We start from the raw sequence: 20601 nt of genomic DNA, 5'->3' as shown, positions 1-20601 counted from the left end.
CTGGGCCACCTCCTGTCCCTGGGCCACCTCCTGTCCTCTGCCACCCCCCTGGGTCAGCCCCTGTCCCTCTGCCACCTCCTGTCCTCTGCCACCCCCCTGGGTCAGCCCCTGTCCCTCTGCCACCTGCCTCTGCCACCTCCTGTCCCTGGGCCCCCAAACTGGGTCACCTCCTGTCCCTGGGCCACCTCCTGTCCTCTGCCACCCGCCTGGGTCACCCCCTGTCCCTCTGCCACCTCCTGTCCCTGTGCCACCCACCTGGGTCAGCCCCTGTCCCTGGGTCACCCCCTGTCCCTGGGCCCCCAAACCGGGCCACCCCCTGTCCCTGGGTCACCTCCTGTCCTCTGCCACCTCCTGTCCTCTGCCACCCGCCTTGGGTCAGCCCCTGTCCCTCTGCCACCTCCTGTCCCTCTGCCACCTCCTGTCCCTCTGCCACCTGCCTCTGCCACCTCCTGTCCCTGGGCCCCCAAACTGGGTCACCCCCTGTCCTCTGCCACCCGCCTGGGTCAGCCCCTGTCCCTCTGCCACCCACCTCTGCCACCCCCTGTCCCTGGGTCACCTCCTCTCCTTCTGCCACCTACTGTCTGCATGTCACCCCCTGTCCCTATGCCACCCCCCTGGGTCACCTCCTGTCCTCTGCCACCAGCCTGGGCCACCTCCTGTCCCTCTGCCACCTCCTGTCCCTGGGTCACCTCCTGTCCTCTGCCACCCACCTGGGTCACCTCCTGTCCTCTGCCACCCACCTGGGTCACCTCCTGTCCTCTGCCACCCCCTGTCCCTCTGCCACCTGCCTCTGCCACCTCCTGTCCCCACGTCACCCCCTGCCCCTCTGCCACCTCCTGTCCCTGGGTCACCCCCTGCCCCTCTGCCACCCACCTGGGTCACGCCCTGTCCCTCTGCCACCTGCCCAGGTCACCCCCTTTCCCTGGGTCACCTCCTGTCCCTGTGCCACCCACCTCTGCCACCTCCTGTGCCTCTGCCACCTCCTGTCCTCTGCCACCTGCCTGGGTCACTCCCTGTCCCTCTGCCACCCCTTGTCCTATGTCACCCACCTCTGCCACCCCCTTTCCCTGGGTCACCTCCTGCCCCTCTGCCGCCCCCTGTCCCTGTGCCAGCCCCTGTCCCTGTGCCAGCCCCTGTCCCTGTGCCAGCCCCTGTCCCTGTGCCACCTCCTGTCCCTGTGCCAGCCCCTGTCCCTGTGCCACCTCCTGTCCCTGTGCCATGCCCTGTCCCTGTGCCAGCCCCTGTCCCTGTGCCAGCCCCTGTCCCTGTGCCACCTCCTGTCCCTGTGCCAGCCCCTGTCCCTGTGCCACCTCCTGTCCCTGTGCCAGCCCCTGTCCCTGTGCCAGCCCCTGTCCCTGTCCCGCCCCAGACCCGGCTCAGGGCGTGGTGCCTTGATTAGCCCCAAATTCTCCGCCTGCTTTCCCAGCCCCTCCCAGGAGCTTTTCCTGCTCTTTGGGTCTAATTTTGGGGTTTGTGGAGGGCGTTGGGGGTGTCCAGATTTCCACGTGACTTTTACCTTTCCTCCCCCGAGTTTGAGGTTGGTATTTATTTATTCCTGTTTGCTTTTTCCTTTCTGAACTGATTCCTGTGATGTCCTGAAGACCTGTCCTGATTTGGTTTTTATTTATTTCTTTATTTATTTATTCCTGTTTGCTTTTTCCTTTCTGAACTGATTCCTGTGGCTGTCCTGAAGACCTGTCCTGATTTGGTTCTTATTTATTTATTTCCTGTTTGATTTTTCCTTTCTGAACTGATTCCTGTGGCTGTCCTGAAGACCTGTCCTGGTTTTGTTTGTTTTAAATTCTATTTTATTTATTTATTTATTCCTGTTTGGTTTTTTCCTGGCTGACCTGAGGTGGTTCCTGAAGAGCTGGCCAGAAATGCCTCCTCTGCTGCCAGGGCTGGGATTCCTCCTGCTGCTGCTGGGTGAGTTCTGCTGTGGAGGGAGGGCTGTGCCAGGAGGGTTTTCCATACCTGAGACCACCCTCAAAAAGAGAAATTGTTCTGCCAGAGCACAGGATGTGACTTTGGTGGTTGCTCTAAACTCCCAGCCTTTTGTTGTCCTGTTTGTTGTTGGGTCTGTGAGTGAAATATTTCAGTTTTTGGGGTGGGGATGTGTTGTTATTGGACACGAAATGAGTACACAGAAGCTTGGTAAGTTCAAAAGAGAAAAAGAGCCAGTTTTATTCAAACATCTGATATTTATAGAATATAAATGTGGATTGGAGGGTGGAATTATCACCTCTCCAACCACACTGGTGCAAAGATCAATCCATCATTTCTCTACACCCACAGGGAAATATGAAAACTATTCTATTTATACATGAAAATTGTGTGGGAACTCTGACTCTCAAATATGTAAACGTTATTAGAAAGTCAAAGAAGTTTTATGAGAACTTTACAACTTTCAAAAGAACTAGAAAAGAAAATTTAACGCTTTTAAAAATCAGGGCACCAGGGAGGTCCCACTGGGACTGATTCTCCTCCTGTGTGTTCAGGGCTGTGCTCCCTGAGGGGGGACAGCCACAGCTCGGCCTGGCTGTGCCCAGGTGGCACCAGGGACCTGCCACACCTGTCCCCAGGTGTGGGACCCCAGCTCATCCCTCTGGCTGGCTCCAGACCCTGGCAGGGGGCTCGGGGACCTTGGCACAGAGTCAAAAACACCTGTGGCTTTGATTTTAGTGGGAAAAACTGCCAGCTTTGTGTGAGGAATTACAAGGGTTTGAGCAGTGTGGTAGTTGAGTTAACACAGGGTGGAAAAGTGGAATTTTGGGGCTTTTTAGAATGGGGTTCAGGGGATAAGATGTTGGGATTTGGGCGTGTCCTGACCTCCTTCTCCTTGCCCTCCATGTCCTGCTGTGCTGGTGACACTTTTCTGTTGGTTTAAGGCACAGACACACTGTCCAACATCAATGGCAGACATTGGCACGTTATTGTAACCACGGCACACGGAGGTTTGGGTATAAAATGTGAACACCACGGACGAGCTGCTGGACAGAGCTCAGCAGGGCAGAGACAGAATGGGACAGATAAGGGAAAATAAACGACCTTGAGAAGCTGATCCTGCACATTCAGACTCCTTTGGCTGCCTGGGCTGGGAAACGAGGATTTTGACACTCTCGGGGTGATCCTGACACCCCCAAGACCCTGAGAGGGACAGCAGGGGAAGGGCAGGAGCAGCTCCCAGGGGCTGCTCCCTGCTGCAAGCCCGGCTGCTGAGAATTTCACATTTCCTGGGCTGGCAGCCTCTGACCCCCAGGAGAACGCTGCGAGAGGCTTCCAAAATTCAGGGAAGCAGGAGGGAGTGTGTGAAATCCTGGGTCAAAAACTCTGGGAAATAGATTTGTAGGGATTTTTTTTTTTTTTTTCTAAAGCTTGATGGAAGGTTTATATAGTGTGTATCTGTAGATAATATTTAAAGATAAGGAATGTTGACTCAAAAGTGCCATAGAATAGGGCAGATGTTGGGAGAGAAGTGGAACTAGAACCAGGTGTTAAAAGATGGACTTACGAAGAAAACTTTAGGGAAATGGAACTAGAAACAAGTTTTAAAAGATGGTCTGAAAATAAGATTTTAGAGAAATGGGACTAACAGAAATAATATTTCAGAGAAATAGAGCTGTGAAAGATACATGGTAGTAAGACTCACAAAGGGTAATTTTAAATAATTAGCTTTAATTTTAAATAATTAGCTTTAAAGTATACACAGCCAAGTGTAGCAAAAGCTGATGGGCTAAGAAACACTTATAATGTATTGTAATTATAAAATAGCTTCTAACTATTAATATATTATAATATATATTAATATATTATAATATATTAATATACAATATATATTACATAATATCTTATAATACTGCAATATTATAAGATTACATTCATTATTATATTATATTATATTATATAATATTATAATATTGCAGTATTATAAGATTACATTCATTAATTTATGAACGTAATATTATATATTATATTTATGTGTTGTATTATATTATTATGTTATTATATGTTATTATTACAATATGTATTATATATATTATAGATTATATTATATATTAATTGATATGCTGCATTAATAATAGCTAATATAATAATTAATAATAGATAATATATATTATATTATATTATATTATATCATATCATATTATATCATATTATATTATATTATATTATATTATATTATATTATATTATATTATATTATATTATATTATATTATATTATATTATATTATATTATATTATATTATATTATATTATATTATATTATATTATATTATATTATATTATATTATACTATATTATATTATATTATATTATATTATATTATATTATATTATATTATATTATATTATATTATATTATATTATATTATATTATATTATATTATATTATATTACATTACATTATAATATATTATATTATTATATATCTATATCTATTATTATATATTATATATAGATAATATATAGGTAATTAATAATAGATAATATTTTCTATATATTATGCTATGTTATATATTGATATCATAAATTCTATAATAGCATAAACTATAATATTTCTATGGTCTCACCCTTCACGTGAGACTAAAAACAGAATAAAAAAAATTTAAAACACCTCTCAGGCCATTTCTGAGTCAGGAAAAAAAGCAGAATCCAACAAAAAAGGAGCTCTGGAGGGCTGCAGGGAGCTGGGGGAGGCTGGGCAGGAGCTTTGTGCTGCCTCTGCTCTGAAATCTCCTTTTCTTGCAGGCTGCCAGGGAGCTGCTGCTGCTGGCACGGAGCTGGTAAGGCAAATTTCAACCCAAAATTTGAATTGGTGTGGTTCAAAAAACCTCCTGGATGGTTCGGGTGGGGGGGACCTTAAAGATCAGCCAGCTCCAGCCCCGCTTTTCTCTGGAACCAGCTGAAATCACCAGGAGAAATTTCCCTCCTCATGCCTGGGGGTGGGATGGGCTGGCACTTCCCAACTGATCGAGGCACAGAGCCAGCAACGTGTCCTGGGGCTCTGGATTTGGGGTTTGAGTGTGCCCAGGATTTGGGGTTTCAGTGTGCCCAGGATTTGGGGCTTGAGTGTGCCCAGGATTTGGGATTTCAGTGTGCTCAGGTTTTGGGGTTTCAGTGTGCCCAGAATTTGGGGTTTGAGTGTGCCCAGGATTTGGGGTTTCAGTGTGCTCAGGATCTGGGGTTTCAGTGTGCCCAGGATTTGGGGTTTGAGTGTGCCCAGGATTTGGGGTTTGAGTGTGCCCAGGATTTGGGGTTTCAGTGTGCTCAGGATCTGGGATCTCAGTGTGCTCAGGATTTGGGGTTTGAATGTGCTCAGGATCTGGGATCTCAGTGTGCTCAGGATTTGGGGTTTGAATGTGCTCAGGATCTGGGATTTCAGTGTGCTCAGGATCTGGGGTTTGAGTGTGCCCAGGATTTGGGATTTCAGTGTGCTCAGGTTTTGGGATTTCAGTGTGCTCAGGATTTGGGGTTTCAGTGTGCCCAGGATTTGGGGTTTCAGTGTGCTCAGGATTTGGGGTTTCAGTGTGCCCAGGATTTGGGGTTTCAGTGTGCTCAGATTTGGGGTTTGAGTGTGCTCAGATTTGGGGTTTCAGTGTGCCCAGGATTTGGGGTTTCAGTGTGCCCAGGATTTGGGGTTTCAGTGTGCTCAGGATTTGGGGTTTCAGTGTGCCCAGGATTTGGGGTTTGAGTGTGCCCAGGATTTGGGGTTTCAGTGTGCTCAGATTTGGGGTTTCTGTGTGCTCAGATTTGGGGTTTGAGTGTGCTCAGGATTTGGGGTTTCAGTGTGCTCAGGATTTGGGATCTCAGTGTGCCCAGGATTTGGGGTTTGAGTGTGCTCAGGATCTGGGATTTCAGTGTGCCCAGGATTTGGGGTTTGAGTGTGCCCAGGATTTGGGGTTTCAGTGTGCTCAGGATTTGGGATTTCAGTGTGCCCAGGATTTGGGGTTTCAGTGTGCCCAGGATTTGGGGTTTGAGTGTGCCCAGGATTTGGGGTTTCAGTGTGCCCAGGATTTGGGGTTTGAGTGTGCCCAGGATTTGGGGTTTGAGTGTGCCCAGGATTTGGGATCTCAGTGTGCCCAGGATTTGGGGCTTGAGTGTGCCCAGGATTTGGGGTTTCAGTGTGCCCAGAATTTGGGGTTTCAGTGTGCTCAGGATTTGGGGTTTCAGTGTGCCCAGGATTTGGGGTTTCAGTGTGCTCAGGATTTGGGGTTTCAGTGTGCCCAGAATTTGGGGTTTCAGTGTGCTCTGGTCCCATCCCAATCCAGAGGGCTCCCACCACTCATTCTGCAGTGAGCACAGATAATGTTGGAGCTGCATTTTAACACCATCTCTTTTCCCTTTCTCCTGGTGCAGTGCTCCAGCTCCCCTGTCAATGGTGAGTTCCCTTCCAAATATCCTCCAGGGAAACTCAGAGAGGGCTCTGTGTGCCAAATCCTCCCACAATTCCTTACCTTTCTCTCTCTTTTTTTTTGTTCTGGGGAGCAGAATCTGCCGTGTGTGCCTCAGTGCCGAGGTAGGTGAGCCGTCCCCAGTGATCCTGGCATTTCCTTGGGAGGGGGATTCTGCTTTCTTGGGCTGATGAGATCCCTCTGAGCCCAGATTTTGGGACTTTTCCCCGCGGGGTTGCCTGTGGGCAGGGAGGGCTCTGGCTGCACTTGTTCAAACAGTGAAGGGAAAGGGCCCTGCTGGGGTTTTGTGTCTGGGCAGGACAAAGAAAGGCAGGGCCAGGCTCTGGGGAGGCAGCCAAGAGCCCTTGGCACCGGTGCTGAGCTTATCTTGGCTCCAAGCGGGGCTCAGACAGCTCCACTCCAAACCTTGCTCACCCTGATTTGTACCTGGGGTCAGCAGTGTGCCCTGCCTGGCCCTGCTGCCAGCTCCCTGCTGTCCCTTCGTGCCTTGATTTACCAAAACGCGAATATCGATCCAGCATCGAGGTCCAGCTGAGACGGACAAAAACTCCCTAGCAGTTTAAAGTTAGTTTAAAGCAGTTTTAAGTTAGTTTAAAGTTCCCCGAGCCGTTATTGCAATGGCCAGGCAGCAGGTGGGATAACTCCCTGACGTGCACTGCAAAAATCACAGGCATTACAAAACCCTTTTATTTACAGAAGAAGTCTTGAATACACAAAACAAGAATGCATGTTCCTATCCCTGTTATTTCCTCTGCTCTGCTTCGTGTGCTAATTGGCAAAAAGGCTATTAAGCATCTGTAGTTTTGTTCCCTGAAATGAGTTGGGGGTCCATTTTGGGGAGAGGTCTCCAAAATGAAGAATTAAAATAAGTCCTCCTCGTTCTGACCTTTCTACCTTTCCCATGCACACGTGGCAAATGAACCCTTGCAGCTTTCCTGTGTTCAGTGGATTCCTCAAGTATGGGAATTCTGCAGCTGGTTTTGTGTGCCTGAAATCTGTTTATCACATTCTGTTTTTCATGCCAGGCACAGCTACCCAAACGTAAAGTTGACAAGCAATGAGTTACTAGATCCTGGATCTCTTATCTCAGATCTGGCTACTGTTAATTATGAGCAAAGCCTCTCTATCTACTTCTGCTAACTCAGCAATGTCTAATTTAACCATCACCTGAACTTTCCTAAAACTCTTAATTCTTCAAAACTAATGTCTCATCCTCAGTTTCCCCATTCCCAGCCCATCCTGCCCCAGTTTCCCCCATTCTCTCCCAGTTTCCCCCATTCCCATCCCATCCTGCCCCAGTTTCCCCCATTCCCAGCCCATTCTCTCCCATTTTCCCCACTCCCAGCCCATCCTCTCCCAGTTTCCCCCATCCTCTCCCAGTTTCCCCCATTCCGATCACATTCTCTCCCAGTTTCCCCCATTCCCAGCCCATCCTGCCCCAGTTTCCCCCATCCTCTCCCAGTTTCTCCATTCCCATCCCATCCTCTCCCAGTTCTCCCATTCCCATCCCATTCTCTCCGTTTCCCCCACTCCCAGCCCATCCTGCCCCAGTTTCCCCCATCCTCTCCCATTTTCCCCATTCCCAGCCCATCCTGCCCCAGTTTCCCCCATTCCCAGCCCATCCTCTCCCAGTTTCCCCCATTCCGATCACATTCTCTCCCAGTTTCCCCCATTCCCAGCCCATCCTGCCCCAGTTTCCCCCACTCCCAGCCCATCCTCTCCCGGTTCCCCCATTCCCAGCCCATCCTCTCCCAGTTTCCCCACTCCCAGCCCATCCTCTCCCGGTTCCCCCATTCCCATCCCATCCTGCCCCAGTTTCCCCCATTCCCATCCCATCCTGCCCCAGTTTCCCCCACTCCCAGCCCATCCTCTCCCAGTTTCCCCACTCCCAGCCCATCCTGCCTCAGTTTCCCCCTTTCCCATGCTGTCCTTGTTCCCCCAGTGCCAGCCAGGAGCAGCTCCTGGAGGTGGCCCGAGGCCAGAGGTCCCCGTGCAGCCTCACCTTTGGCCAACTCGCCTGTGCCCAGGTGAGGACCACCCACCCCTGCTTCCCACGGGGCTGGGGTTTGTTTTCCTGGGCAATTCTGACACTTAAAACCAGCCCTGGTGGTGCTGTGGGGGCAGCAGCCAAAGCTTTGCCAGGTTTTCATCCCCCCCCCAAGCCCGAGCTGTGGCAGTGCCACCCTCCAGGGGACACCTGCCCTGTGCCACGGGGAGCAGGAGTGCCCAAACCACCTTTGGGAAGTGGGGATTTCCTTCTCCAGACCCCTGGAGTGAGAGGGAAGCTGGGGTAAAGGCACTTTCCAAATTAAATTGACTCTTAAAAATTGACATCACAGCATTGGAATGGATCTCTGCAGGAGAGTCACCCTGGGCTGTTGGGGTAAAGCACAATTAGAGGGGGAAACAACACAATTAAAAGGGGTAAAAGCACAATAAAAGGGCTAAAAACACAATTAAAAGGGGTAAAGGCAAAATAAAAGGGGTAAAAGCACAATAAAAAGGGGGGGGGAAAGCACAACTAGGAGTGGTAAAAACACAATTGAAAGGGGAAAAACACAATTGAAAGGGGAAAAACACAATTAAAAGGGGTGAAAGCACAACTAGGAGTGCTAAAAACAATTGAAAGGGGTAAAAGCACAACTAGGAGTGGTAAAAACACAATTGAAAGGGGTAAAAGCACAACTAGGAGTGGAAAAAACACAATTGAAAGGGGAAAAACACAATTGAAAGGGGTAAAAGCACAACTAGGAGTGGAAAAAACACAATTGAAAGGGGAAAAAACACAATTGAAAGGGGAAAAAGCACAACTAGGAGTGGAAAAAACACAATTGAAAGGGGAAAAAGCACAACTAGGGGTGGTAAAAATACAATTGAAAGGGGAAAAAGCACAATTAAAAGGGGTAAAAGCACAACTAGGGGTGGGAAAAACACAATTGAAAGGGGAAAAAACACAATTAAAAGGGGAAAAAGCACAATCAGAAGTGGTTGCAGTGTGGAAAATGCCACCTGCACTATTCCAGGTTTGCTTTCTTCCCTGCTTTTGTCATCACCTCCTAAGTTGCTGCCAGTAATTGCAATTTAGTTGACAGCATTTGGTGGTTCTTGGTGAATATTTCTGACAGCGGGATGGCACTTCTGCAAATATTTGTCAGTGGGGTTTCTGGGAGGGGTTGGAATTTTTTGGTGTTTGTTTTTTCTTTGTCTTCTACTGTTTGTAAGCCATTTCCCTGAGAAAATGTTTGGGAATTAAAGAGTTTTAAAGAGTTCCCCATGGAAGTTCCTAGTTAGATGAAATTTTTCAGATATTTGGGCAAAGTTTTGGCAATTTTGTGTGGTGGTTTGTTTTGTTTTGTTTTGTTTTGTTGTTTTTTGTGGGTTTTTTGGGCTTTTTGGGTTTTTTGTTTTGTTTTGTTGTTTTTTTTTTTGTTTTGTTGTTTTTTGGGGTTTTTTGGGGCTTTTTGTTTTGTTTTGTTTTGTTGGTTTTTTGTTGGTTTTTTTTTTGTTTTTTTTTGTTGTTTTTTTTTGTTTTTTTTTTTTTTTAATAAAGCTTTTAAAACCTGTGCCAGTGTTTTACCCCCCTCCAGGGAGGAATCCCTCCCCAAATGCTCAGGTGTGGATGAGCCCCCTGAGGGTGATTTCCCCTCTAAATATTCTCTTTATTTGCATTTCCCTTCTCTTTTCCAGGGAGCTTGGCTCCAGGACCTTCAGGATGATTTCCTCACTTCCTTATATTCCTGCCTGGCCTCTAAACCTAGCACAGCTGTGGATCCAGAATATTCCATCCTGTTCTTTTCCAAATATGATGCCAGGAAGCTTTTGGCTTCTCTGACTGCGTTCAGCCAGAAGGTGAGTCCTTCCCAACATGGAATTCCCTCAAATCCAGGGAATTTTTGCTCTGTTCACTCTCCAGAAAAAAAGGCTTTATTTCAAATCCCCTGATGATGATGATGATGATGATGATGATTATTATTATATTTTTTACCTTATTTTGGAAAGAGCCCCATTCAAAACGACAGATTCCACTCCCAGCACTCAGATTTGCTTGGATTTGTGTCGATGGCTGGTCAGAATTCAGGGATTCAGGGATTTCTTCTCCTCCCTTGCCCCCAGTTTTCCCAGGTGCCCCTTTCCCTGGAGTGGAGCCTGGTTTTCATCAATGGTCTGTGGGAGAGGATGCTCCAAGTGCCTGGAATTGAGACCCCCCCAGTGCTGTTCCAGTGGCTCCACGAGGGCCTGGAGCCATTCCTGGTGCAGCCCGAGGTCTTTGGCTGCCTCCGTGCCAAGGATGTGTCCTGTGAGGAATTCCAGCTGCTGTAAGTGGGGAATGTCCCCTCTGTGCCACCACAGCCATGCCCTGGGGGCTCCTCCCGGGGGGGGAAAACCACTTTGGAAAAGGGTGGGAAATGGATTTGTAGGAAAACCCTTAAAGTTTACCAAGAGGTTTTTGTAGTGTGTATCTATATATCGGTTTTAAGGTAAGAAATGTTGGTTTGGAAATATTATAGATAGGCCAAGAAATGCTTGTAGTGTATTGGAATTAGGAAATTACAGTCCACTGGGTTTTTTTTGCAGTTAGGGGATTACAGTACAATGGCTTCTGACTGTGATGGTGTGGATTGTAACATCTGCATTGACTGAAAATGGAATAAAAGTTTTTAAAACACCTCCCAGTTGCCCCATCTCTGGCTCAGAAAAGGGTTTAATGCCACAGAAAAGGATGGGATTGGGAATATCAGTTTTCTGATAAAAAATTTCTGATAAAAAACTGAAAATTTCAGTTTTCTGTGAGAGCCCAGCCCTGAGCTCAGCAATGTTTGAGGTGTTCTCCTTTCCTTTTGCAGGGTGGCTGCCCTGGATGGAATCTATGGCCAGCTCCCCGTGGAGGAGCAGAGGAATCTCTACGCTGGGATCAAGCATTTCCTCACCCAGGATGGTAAAGGACCCGATTTCCCTGGGCTCTGTCACGGGGCTGAGGCTTCACCGGGGGTTTTGGGGATGGAAACAGGCTGGGAATGCCAGCAATTAATGGATTTGGGAGTCATTTCCCTGCCTGCAGGCTTTATTAACCCAGGATTTTTTATAAATTCTCTGCATTGCCTGCCTGTGCAAGGTTTGGTTCTGAGAGTGAAGAATCCAGCTCAGAAAGGGACCCGGGCAGGAGCTTCCATGAGTGTCCTGCAGGAAGCTCCTGGTGCATTTGGAGGGAGGAAGAAAGAGGCTGGGCATGGAATTCTTGCAGGGCTGGGATTCTTTTCTGTCCTGCCCCGTGGGAATTCGGGGCGTGAGCGCTGGATTTGGGTGTGAGGGGAGCTCTCTGATGGGGCTGCAGCCTCTTCCACCCTCAGAAAGCCCCCAGTTCCCCGTGGTCCCAGGGCCAGGCTGTAATTCCATGGGGTCCGCATTCCCGGGTTTCTGTCTGACTGCAGGATCCAGCCAGAGGTGCTACAGCGAGGCCGTTCCCGGGCTCAATTCCACCGCCTGGTTTCGGAATTTCCTGGGCTCCTTTCTGGAGCACGCCACCGTGGAGGACCTGCAGCTTTTTGGGGACGAGGCAAGGGTAAAGTGGGGAGCCTGGGAGGTGACAGTCCTGCCCTGAGCAAACCCGGACCCCCAGCACGGTGGCCTTGGAGGGATTTAAATCCACCCAGCCCATTCCAGCCCCTGCCACGGGCAGGGAGACACCTCCGCTGCCCCAGGGGGCTCCAATCTGGCCTTGGAATTCCTGCCAGCAGGAAAATCTCCCGGGCTGACCTGAGGTGAGCAGCCACTGCAGTTGTTTCCCCCCGCCACGTGATGAGGGACTTGCACAGAAGTTGTTTGCGCAAAGGGAATTCTGCAGGGAGCAAACTGGAGGCAGTGAGAGGAGCAAGCCCAAATATCTATAAATATAGATATTTATATATCTATAAATATATATAGAAATATGTATTTATATATATATATTTATATATATAATATATTATATATAATACATATAATATATATAATATAATATATATATTATATATATTATATATAATATATAATATTATATTAATAGAAATATATGATATATAATATTATATAATATAATATTATATAACATTATATTATATATATAATATTATATAATATAATATATAATATATAATATATATTTTATATATATATTATATATATTATATTTATAATATATATTTATATATAGATATTTATATATTTATAAATATATATAGAAATAGATATTTATATTTATATATATAGATAGATATTTATATATATAATATATATATAGTATATAGATATTTTTATATATTTATAATATATAATATATTATATATATTATATTTATAATATATATATTTCTATATATATATATTTATATATGTATAAATAGATATAGAAATATATATTTTTTTATATATATATATTATATTTATATATTTTATATATATTATATGTAGTGTATTTATAATATATAATTATATATATTATATATATAATATATAATATATATTCTATATATTATATTTATAATATATATTTCTATATATATAGATATTTATATATCTATAAATATACACAGAAATAGATATTTCTATATTCTAAAATAGATCCTATATATCGAGGCCCCAGTGTTTACTTGAAAACAAAACAAACCAAACCCCAGCACAGCCCCAAACCTGGGTGAAAAACCCCGAGCTTGGCTCAAACTGCCCCGTGTCACTGGCAGGACTGAAGGATCCATCACAATCATTTTCCCTTTTTATTTTTTTTTTTTTTTTCACCTCCAAGCTTCAGAAATTTGCCAGGGATCCGGTGAATATGGAGATGGTCGGGAACCTCACCTTGCTCAGGAACACTGCCCTGTACTACACCCTGCTCCTGAGCTCTGCTCCTGCTTTTCCCCTGCCGAGGTATGGCCCTGAGGGGATCTCATCTCCTGGCGTGGCACTGTTGATTAATTTCCTCTTTAAAGGTTCCATTAATTTCCTCTTTAAGGGTTCCATTAATTTCCTCTTTAAAGGTTCCATTAATTTCCTCTTTAAGGGTTCCATTAATTTCCTCTTTAAAGGTTCCATTAATTTCCTCTTTAAGGGTTCCATTAATTTCCTCTTTAAAGGTTCCATTAATTTCCTCTTTAAAGGTTCCATTAATTTCCTCTTTAAAGGTTCCATTAATTTCCTCTTTAAGGGTTCCATTAATTTCCTCTTTAAAGGTTCCATTAATTTCCTCTTTAAAGGTTCCATTAATTTCCTCTTTAAAGGTTCCATTAATTTCCTCTTTAAGGGTTCCATTAATTTCCTCTTTAAAGGTTCCATTAATTTCCTCTTTAAAGGTTCCATTAATTTCTTCTTTGAAGGTTCTAGTCATTTCCTCTTTAAAGGTTCTATTAATTTTTTCTTTAAAGGTTCTATTAATTTTTTAAAAGGTTCTATTAATTTTTTCTTTAAAAATTCTATTATTTTTTCTTTAAAGGTTCCATTAATTTCCTCTTTAAAGATTCTATTAATTTCCTCTTTAAAGATTCTATTAATTTCCTCTTTAAAGGTTCTACTAATTTTCTCTTTAAAGGTTCTATTATTTTTTCCTTAAAGTTTCCATTAATTTTCTCTTTAAAGGTTATATTAATTTTTTCCTAAAAGGTTCCATCCTTAAAGGTTCTATTAATTTCCTCTTTAAAGGTTCTGTTAATTTTCTCTATAAAGGTTCTATTAATTTTTTCTTTAAAGGTTCTATTAATTTTTTAAAAGGTTCTATTAATTTTTTCTTTAAAAATTCTATTATTTTTTCTTTAAAGGTTCCATTAATTTCCTCTTTAAAGGTTCTATTAATTTCCTCTTTAAAGGTTCTATTTTTTTTTCCTTTTAAACGTTCCATTAATTTCCTCTTTAAAGGTTCTATTATTTTTTTTTCTTTTAAAGGTTCCATTAATTTCCTCTGTAAAGGTTCCATTAATTTCCTCTTTAAAGGTTCTATTAATTTTTTTTTCTTTTAAAGGTTCCATTAATTTCCTCTTTAAAGGTTCCATTAATTTCCTCTTTAAAGGTTCTATTAATTTTTTTTTCTTTTAAAGGTTCCATTAATTTCCTCTTTAAAGGTTCCATTATTTTTTTTTTTTCTTTGAAGGTTCCATTGATTTTCTCTTTAAAGCTTCCATGTCCACGTAGCCCCAGTGCCCTTGCTCTCGAGGAGGGCCAGGTCCCAGGTTGTTTTTCCTGGGAGATGATTTCCCTGCGGGCTTTTCCAGCTCTGAGCTGGAGCTTTGGCCCCAGCAGGGCTGGAATGCCGGGGGAAGGAGCCTGGAGGAGGCTCCTCTGGAAAAGGGGGAAGGGCTGGAGCCCCTTGTCACCAGATGACACAAGCGAAAACGACGCACCACTGGTCACGATGAAGAGACTCGTTTATTTTCTCTGACTCCAATCTTTTATAGTTCTCAAAAGGTGCCAGTGGGTTGGAGGGTGAACGTGCCACCTCTCCAAGGACACTGCACAAACTACCTGTACATCAAATTTCTCCGCCTCTATGAAAGAATGCAAAAAAATAGGTTATTTACAGAAAGTTGTGTGAGAAAGCTCTCTACAAGAATGAAAACTCAGAATCTTCAGAAAACTCTTGATAACCCCTCTGTGACCCAGCCTCTCCTTCTGTCCCCGCAGCCTCCCGGACAGGTTCCTTTGTTTCCTGAGCCCCCGGGCGGTGGGGAAGCTGAGCAGGGAGGAGGCTTTGGGGGTGGCCCAGAGGCTCGGGAGGAGCTGCCCCTGGAGCAGGGGGATGCCCGCAGGGAGAGCTCCCTCCTCGCTGGCACCGCAGGAGCTGCAGGTGAGCGCCTGGAATCCTCTCAGCTGCACAAAACCTGCCGGGGGTGGGGGCCCAGGGGGGTGTCCCCTCTTGTCACCCTCCTGTGGGTCACCCTGGCTCTTTGCTGCGGTGTCTGGCCGGGCTTTCGTCACCTCGCAGCGCTCGGGGGTGGGAATGGTCCAATCCAAAGCAGCACGTTCCGTTTGCAGAAGGCTTCAAAGTGTTTTTATTCCAGCGTTCACGCTTTTTATCCATCCTTACAAAGTTTGCACTTTACTCATTGGTCACAAGACAAGCAAGGTGCTCATTGGAACAGGCGCCTGCAGCTTTCTCTTATTTCTCCTTTCATTCTTGGTTTCTCTGTCAACGACCTTGGTAGAAAATTATTTCGGGGGTGAACATGGATCCTCCTCTCAACCTTCTCTCTGGCTCACGGAAGTTGCTGTAAAACCTCTCCCACACATCCACAGCCTTCAGCAGGCAAACCCGAGGTGGAAATCCGGGGATTTAAGGCAGTGGGATCCAATCCTGCTGCCCTGACCCTGCTCTGTCTCCTGGCACTTTTGCAGGTGGCGTCCTCCCTGCTGAGGAATTTGGAGGATTTCTCCCCAGCGGTGCTGGCAGCCCTGGGCCAGGCTGCCCTGGGGCTCTCGGTGTCCAGGATCCAGGAGAGCATCCCTGAGGAGCAGCTGGAGGCAGCTCTGCCTGCCCTGGCCAGCGTCCGGGGCTGGAGTGCTGAGCAGGCCAGGGCTGTTGTCAACAAACTGCTCCGCTCTGGCTACCAGGTACAGAGCTCCTCGCAGGGAGAAACTCCTCCTGGGAAGGGTTTCAGCCATTGGAAGTGCCCAGGGAGGAGGTTTGGAGTCCCCGTCCCTGGAGGTGTCCAAGGAATGTCCGGAGGTGGCACCGGTGCCTGGAGAGGCTGCCTGGAACAGAGGCTGGGCAGAGTTCAGGAATAAAGCAGGGATTTATGAAAAGGCTTTTTGGGGCTGCTGCTCAGCCCTGAGAGGCCCCAGGGCTCTGGGGAGGTGGGATGGAAGAGCCCCAGCTCTGCTGTGGATGTCCCCACTCCCAATCAGGACAGTGGGAGGGCCGTGTCCCAATCCCAGATCCTACCTGAGCTCCAGGAGCATGAGCAGGGATATCCTGCTCATCCCTTCCAGCCACCAGAACAATTAATCTGCAATTTGGGGTGCTGCTGGTGCCTGGAGAGGCTGCCTGGAACAGAGGCTGGGCAGAGTTCAAGAATAAAGCAGGGGTTTATGAAAAGGCCTTCAAAGGATGCACCTTGGGCAGTACAAGGGCCTGGCCAAGGCTCCACCCAAGATGGACCCTGGCTCAGGAGTTTTCACACTTTTCTAAGTTTTGTTCCAGTTCCACACTGGGGTTCAGTGTCCAATTCCAGCTCAGGTGCTGCAGTCCCACCCTCCCAGGCTGCTCTCCTCCATTCCCTGCTGTTTGCACTTCTTGGGGCTGAAGCTGCAGCCGTGTCCTTGGTTCTGGGGCTGGAAAAGTGCAGGAAATGAATTTGCAGAGAAACGTTTGTAGAGAAATATGAATTTCTAGAGAAACAGGCACTGTTGAGAGAGAAATGGAAGTGGAACAAGTTTCGAAGGGTGGCCTTGCAAATGAGACTGGATACTTCAGAGAAATAGAGCTGTGGAAGATGCATTGGAGTAGCACCCACGAGGGGTAATTTTTAGATTATCAACCTTAAGGCATTTACAGCAGAGTGTAGCAAAAGCTGATAGGCCAAGAAAAGCTTATAATAGAATTAAGAAATATTCAGCTTCTGATTGTGATGGCGTGAATTATAACATCTGTATGGTCTCACCCTTCACGAGAGACTGAAAATGGAATAAAAGTTTTTAGAATGCCTCTCAGTTACCCCATCCCTGGGTTAGAAAAGGGCTTAATCCAACAAAAAAAGGATTGTTCTGTGTGCCTGAGCTGTGAGGAGAACTTGCTGACCCTTCAAATGGAGTTCAGAAGCTGGAAAAGACAAAATCTCAAACTGAAGGCATGAGCACTCCGAGCTCTGGGCTGGGGACAAGGTGGCCTTGGGCACAGCTGGGGCTCGAGGGTCTCTGTGGATATTCTCAGCTCAGGCAGAGAGAAAGAGAAAGGTTTTCTAACCAGGCAAGAGCCTGGGAAACAGTTGGGAAAGAATGTAAATAATTCTCTAATCTACCTTGTTATTCACATTGTTTATAGATATGTTTTGCTGCTGTGTGTCATTCACTGCACACCAATGGTGTGGGATGTTTTTAAGACCAATGAAATTAGTCTTCTCGATGTTCTCTATATATAGAGTGGTATATCTGAAATAAATCAGAGCTCATTTTCTTTGCCTTCTGATCTGGAGTTCTCTGTTCCCGTCCTGCTCGACAGCGACAGGTCTCGAGGGTCTTTTCCAAGCTGATTTTCTGTGGGATTCCCTTGCAGATCCTGGATGGACGGAGCCTGGCAGAGCTGGGCACGCTGGTGGGCGGCCTCAACAGCAGCACGCTCCGGAGCTTGTCCCCAGAGGTTGTCCTGGAGGCTCTGCAGCTGCCAGGCTTTGCCCGGCACGTGGACGCTCTGCCCGCTGCTCTGAGGAGGAGCCTGGTGGAAAAGGTGAGCCCGCTTGGTGTGCTCAGGCCGGGCACAGGAGCAGGGCTGGCAGCGCTGCTCGCCGGGCCCACCTGAGAAACCACACCTGAATTGTTTCCATTTCTAGCGCAACCAAAAACCAGCCAGCCCTGCCCGCAGTGGGGCTTTTTACCCCATTTCACAGAGCCACCCAAAGGCACCGGCGAGAAGGGGAGGAACCAGGAGCAGCCTCCAGCCTAAAACGAAATCTATATTTCTATATTTTATAGATATAAAATAGATTCTAAAACTAAATCTATATTTCTATATTTTATATATATATATAAAATAGATTCTAAAACTAAATCTATATTTCTATATTTTATATATATAAAATAGATTCTAAAACTAAATCTATATTTCTATATTTTATATATAAAATAGATTCTAAAACTAAATCTATATTTCTATATTTTATATATATATATAAAATAGATTCTAAAACTAAATCTATATTTCTATATTTTATATATATATATATAAAAATAGATTCTAAAACTAAATCTATATTTCTATATTTTATATATATATATATAAATAGATTCTAAAACTAAATCTATATTTCTATATTTTATATATATATATAAAATAGATTCTAAAACTAAATCTATATTTCTATATTTTATATATATATATATATAATAGATTCTAAAACTAAATCTATATTTCTATATTTTATATATATATATATAAATAGATTCTAAAACTAAATCTATATTTCTATATTTTATATATATATATAAATAGATTCTAAAACTAAATCTATATTTCTATATTTTATATATATATATATAAAAATAGATTCTAAAACTAAATATATATTTCTATATTTTATATATATATATATAAATAGATTCTAAAACTAAATCTATATTTCTATATTTTATATATATATATATAAAATAGATTCTAAAATTAAATCTATATTTCTATATTTTATACATATATAAAAAATAGATTCTAAAACTAAATATATATTTCTATATTTTATGTATATATATATATAATAGATTCTAAAACTAAATATATATTTCTATATTTTATATATATATATAAAATAGATTCTAAAACTAAATATATATTTCTATATTCAAAAATATGTTATATATATATATAAAATAGATTCTAAAACGAGATATATATTTCTATATTCTAAAATACATTCTATATATCGATAAAATTTATTCTAAAAAAAATATATATATTTCTATATTCTAAAATATATTATATATATATATAAAATATATTCTAAAATGAAATATATACTTCTTTATTCTAAAATATATTCTCTCTATATATATAAAATATATTCTAAAACTAAATATATATTTCTATATTCTAAAATATATTCTATATGTATATCTATAAAATATATTCTAAAACTAAATACATATTACTATATTCTAAAATAGATTATATACATATATAAAATAGATTCTAAAACTAAATATATATTTCTATATTCTAAAATAGATTATATATATAAAATATATTCTAAAACTAAATATATATTTCTATATTCTAAAATATATTCTCTATATATCTATAATAGATTCTAAAACGAAATATATATTTCTATATTCTCAAATATATTCTATATATATATATCTATAAAATAGATTCTAAAACGAAATATATATTTCTATATTCTAAAATATATTCTATATATCTATAAAATATATTCTAAAATGAAATATATTTTTCTATATTCTAAAATATATTTTATATATATATAAAATATATTCTGAAACTAAAGATGTATTTCTGTATTCTAAAATATATTGTATATATATAATATATTCTAAAACGAAATATATATTTCTATATTCCAAAATATATTCTATATATCTATAAAATATATTCTAAAACTAAAGATGTATTTCTATATTCTAAAATATATTATATATATATAATATATTCTAAAACTAAATATATATTCTAAAATGAAATATATATTACTATATTCTAAAATATATTCTATATATATATATAAAATATATTCTAAAACTAAATATATATTTCTATATTCTCAAATATATTCTATATATATATATCTAAAATATATTCTATATATCTATAAAATAGATTCTAAAAGGAAATAAATATTTCTATATTCTAAAATATATTCTATATATCTATAAAATAGATTCTAAAAGGAAATACGTGTTTCTATATTCTCAAATAGATTCTATATATATTTATAAAATAGATTCTAAAAGGAAATAAATATTTCTATATTCTAAAATATATTCTATATATATATAAAATATATTCTAAAGCTAAATATATATTTCTATATTCTCAAATAGATTCTATATATCTATAAAATGGATTCTAAAATGAAATATATATTTCTATATTCTAAAATATATTCTATATATATATTCTAAAATATATTCTATATATCTATAAAATAGATTCTAAAATGCAATACGTGTTTCTATATTCTCAAATATATTCTATATATATATCTAAAATATATTCTATATATCTATAAAATAGATTCTAAAATGAAATATATATTTCTATATTCTAAAATATATTCTATATATATATCTAAAATATATTCTATATATCTATAAAATAGATTCTAAAAGGAAATACGTGTTTCTATATTCTCAAATAGATTCTATATATATTTATAAAATAGATTCTAAAAGGAAATAAATATTTCTATATTCTAAAATATATTCTATATATATATAAAATATATTCTAAAGCTAAATATATATTTCTATATTCTCAAATAGATTCTATATATCTATAAAATGGA

At 41.9% G+C, this 20601-nt stretch overlaps 1 protein-coding gene across 1 annotated transcript in view; it reads left to right on the top strand.

The window, feature by feature from the left end:
• Positions 1–1868: 1868 nt before the first annotated feature.
• The window catches only part of LOC128796137 (mesothelin-like), a 36339-nt gene continuing 17606 nt past the window's right edge, over positions 1869–20601 (top strand). The window contains exons 1-13 of the mRNA XM_053957496.1: positions 1869–1926; positions 4750–4784; positions 6358–6379; positions 6490–6517; positions 8356–8440; positions 10101–10262; positions 10527–10729; positions 11258–11349; positions 11843–11973; positions 13191–13312; positions 15056–15218; positions 15767–15982; positions 17643–17813. Coding sequence (XP_053813471.1) covers positions 1881–1926; positions 4750–4784; positions 6358–6379; positions 6490–6517; positions 8356–8440; positions 10101–10262; positions 10527–10729; positions 11258–11349; positions 11843–11973; positions 13191–13312; positions 15056–15218; positions 15767–15982; positions 17643–17813 — 1476 coding nt within the window. The 5' untranslated portion in view covers positions 1869–1880. The remainder of the gene's footprint in view (positions 1927–4749; positions 4785–6357; positions 6380–6489; positions 6518–8355; positions 8441–10100; positions 10263–10526; positions 10730–11257; positions 11350–11842; positions 11974–13190; positions 13313–15055; positions 15219–15766; positions 15983–17642; positions 17814–20601) is intronic.

Source organism: Vidua chalybeata, chromosome 16 (assembly GCF_026979565.1).
Source record: "Vidua chalybeata isolate OUT-0048 chromosome 16, bVidCha1 merged haplotype, whole genome shotgun sequence".
Classification (NCBI taxonomy): domain Eukaryota; kingdom Metazoa; phylum Chordata; class Aves; order Passeriformes; family Viduidae; genus Vidua; species Vidua chalybeata.
This window is presented reverse-complemented; position numbering and strand designations above follow the sequence as displayed.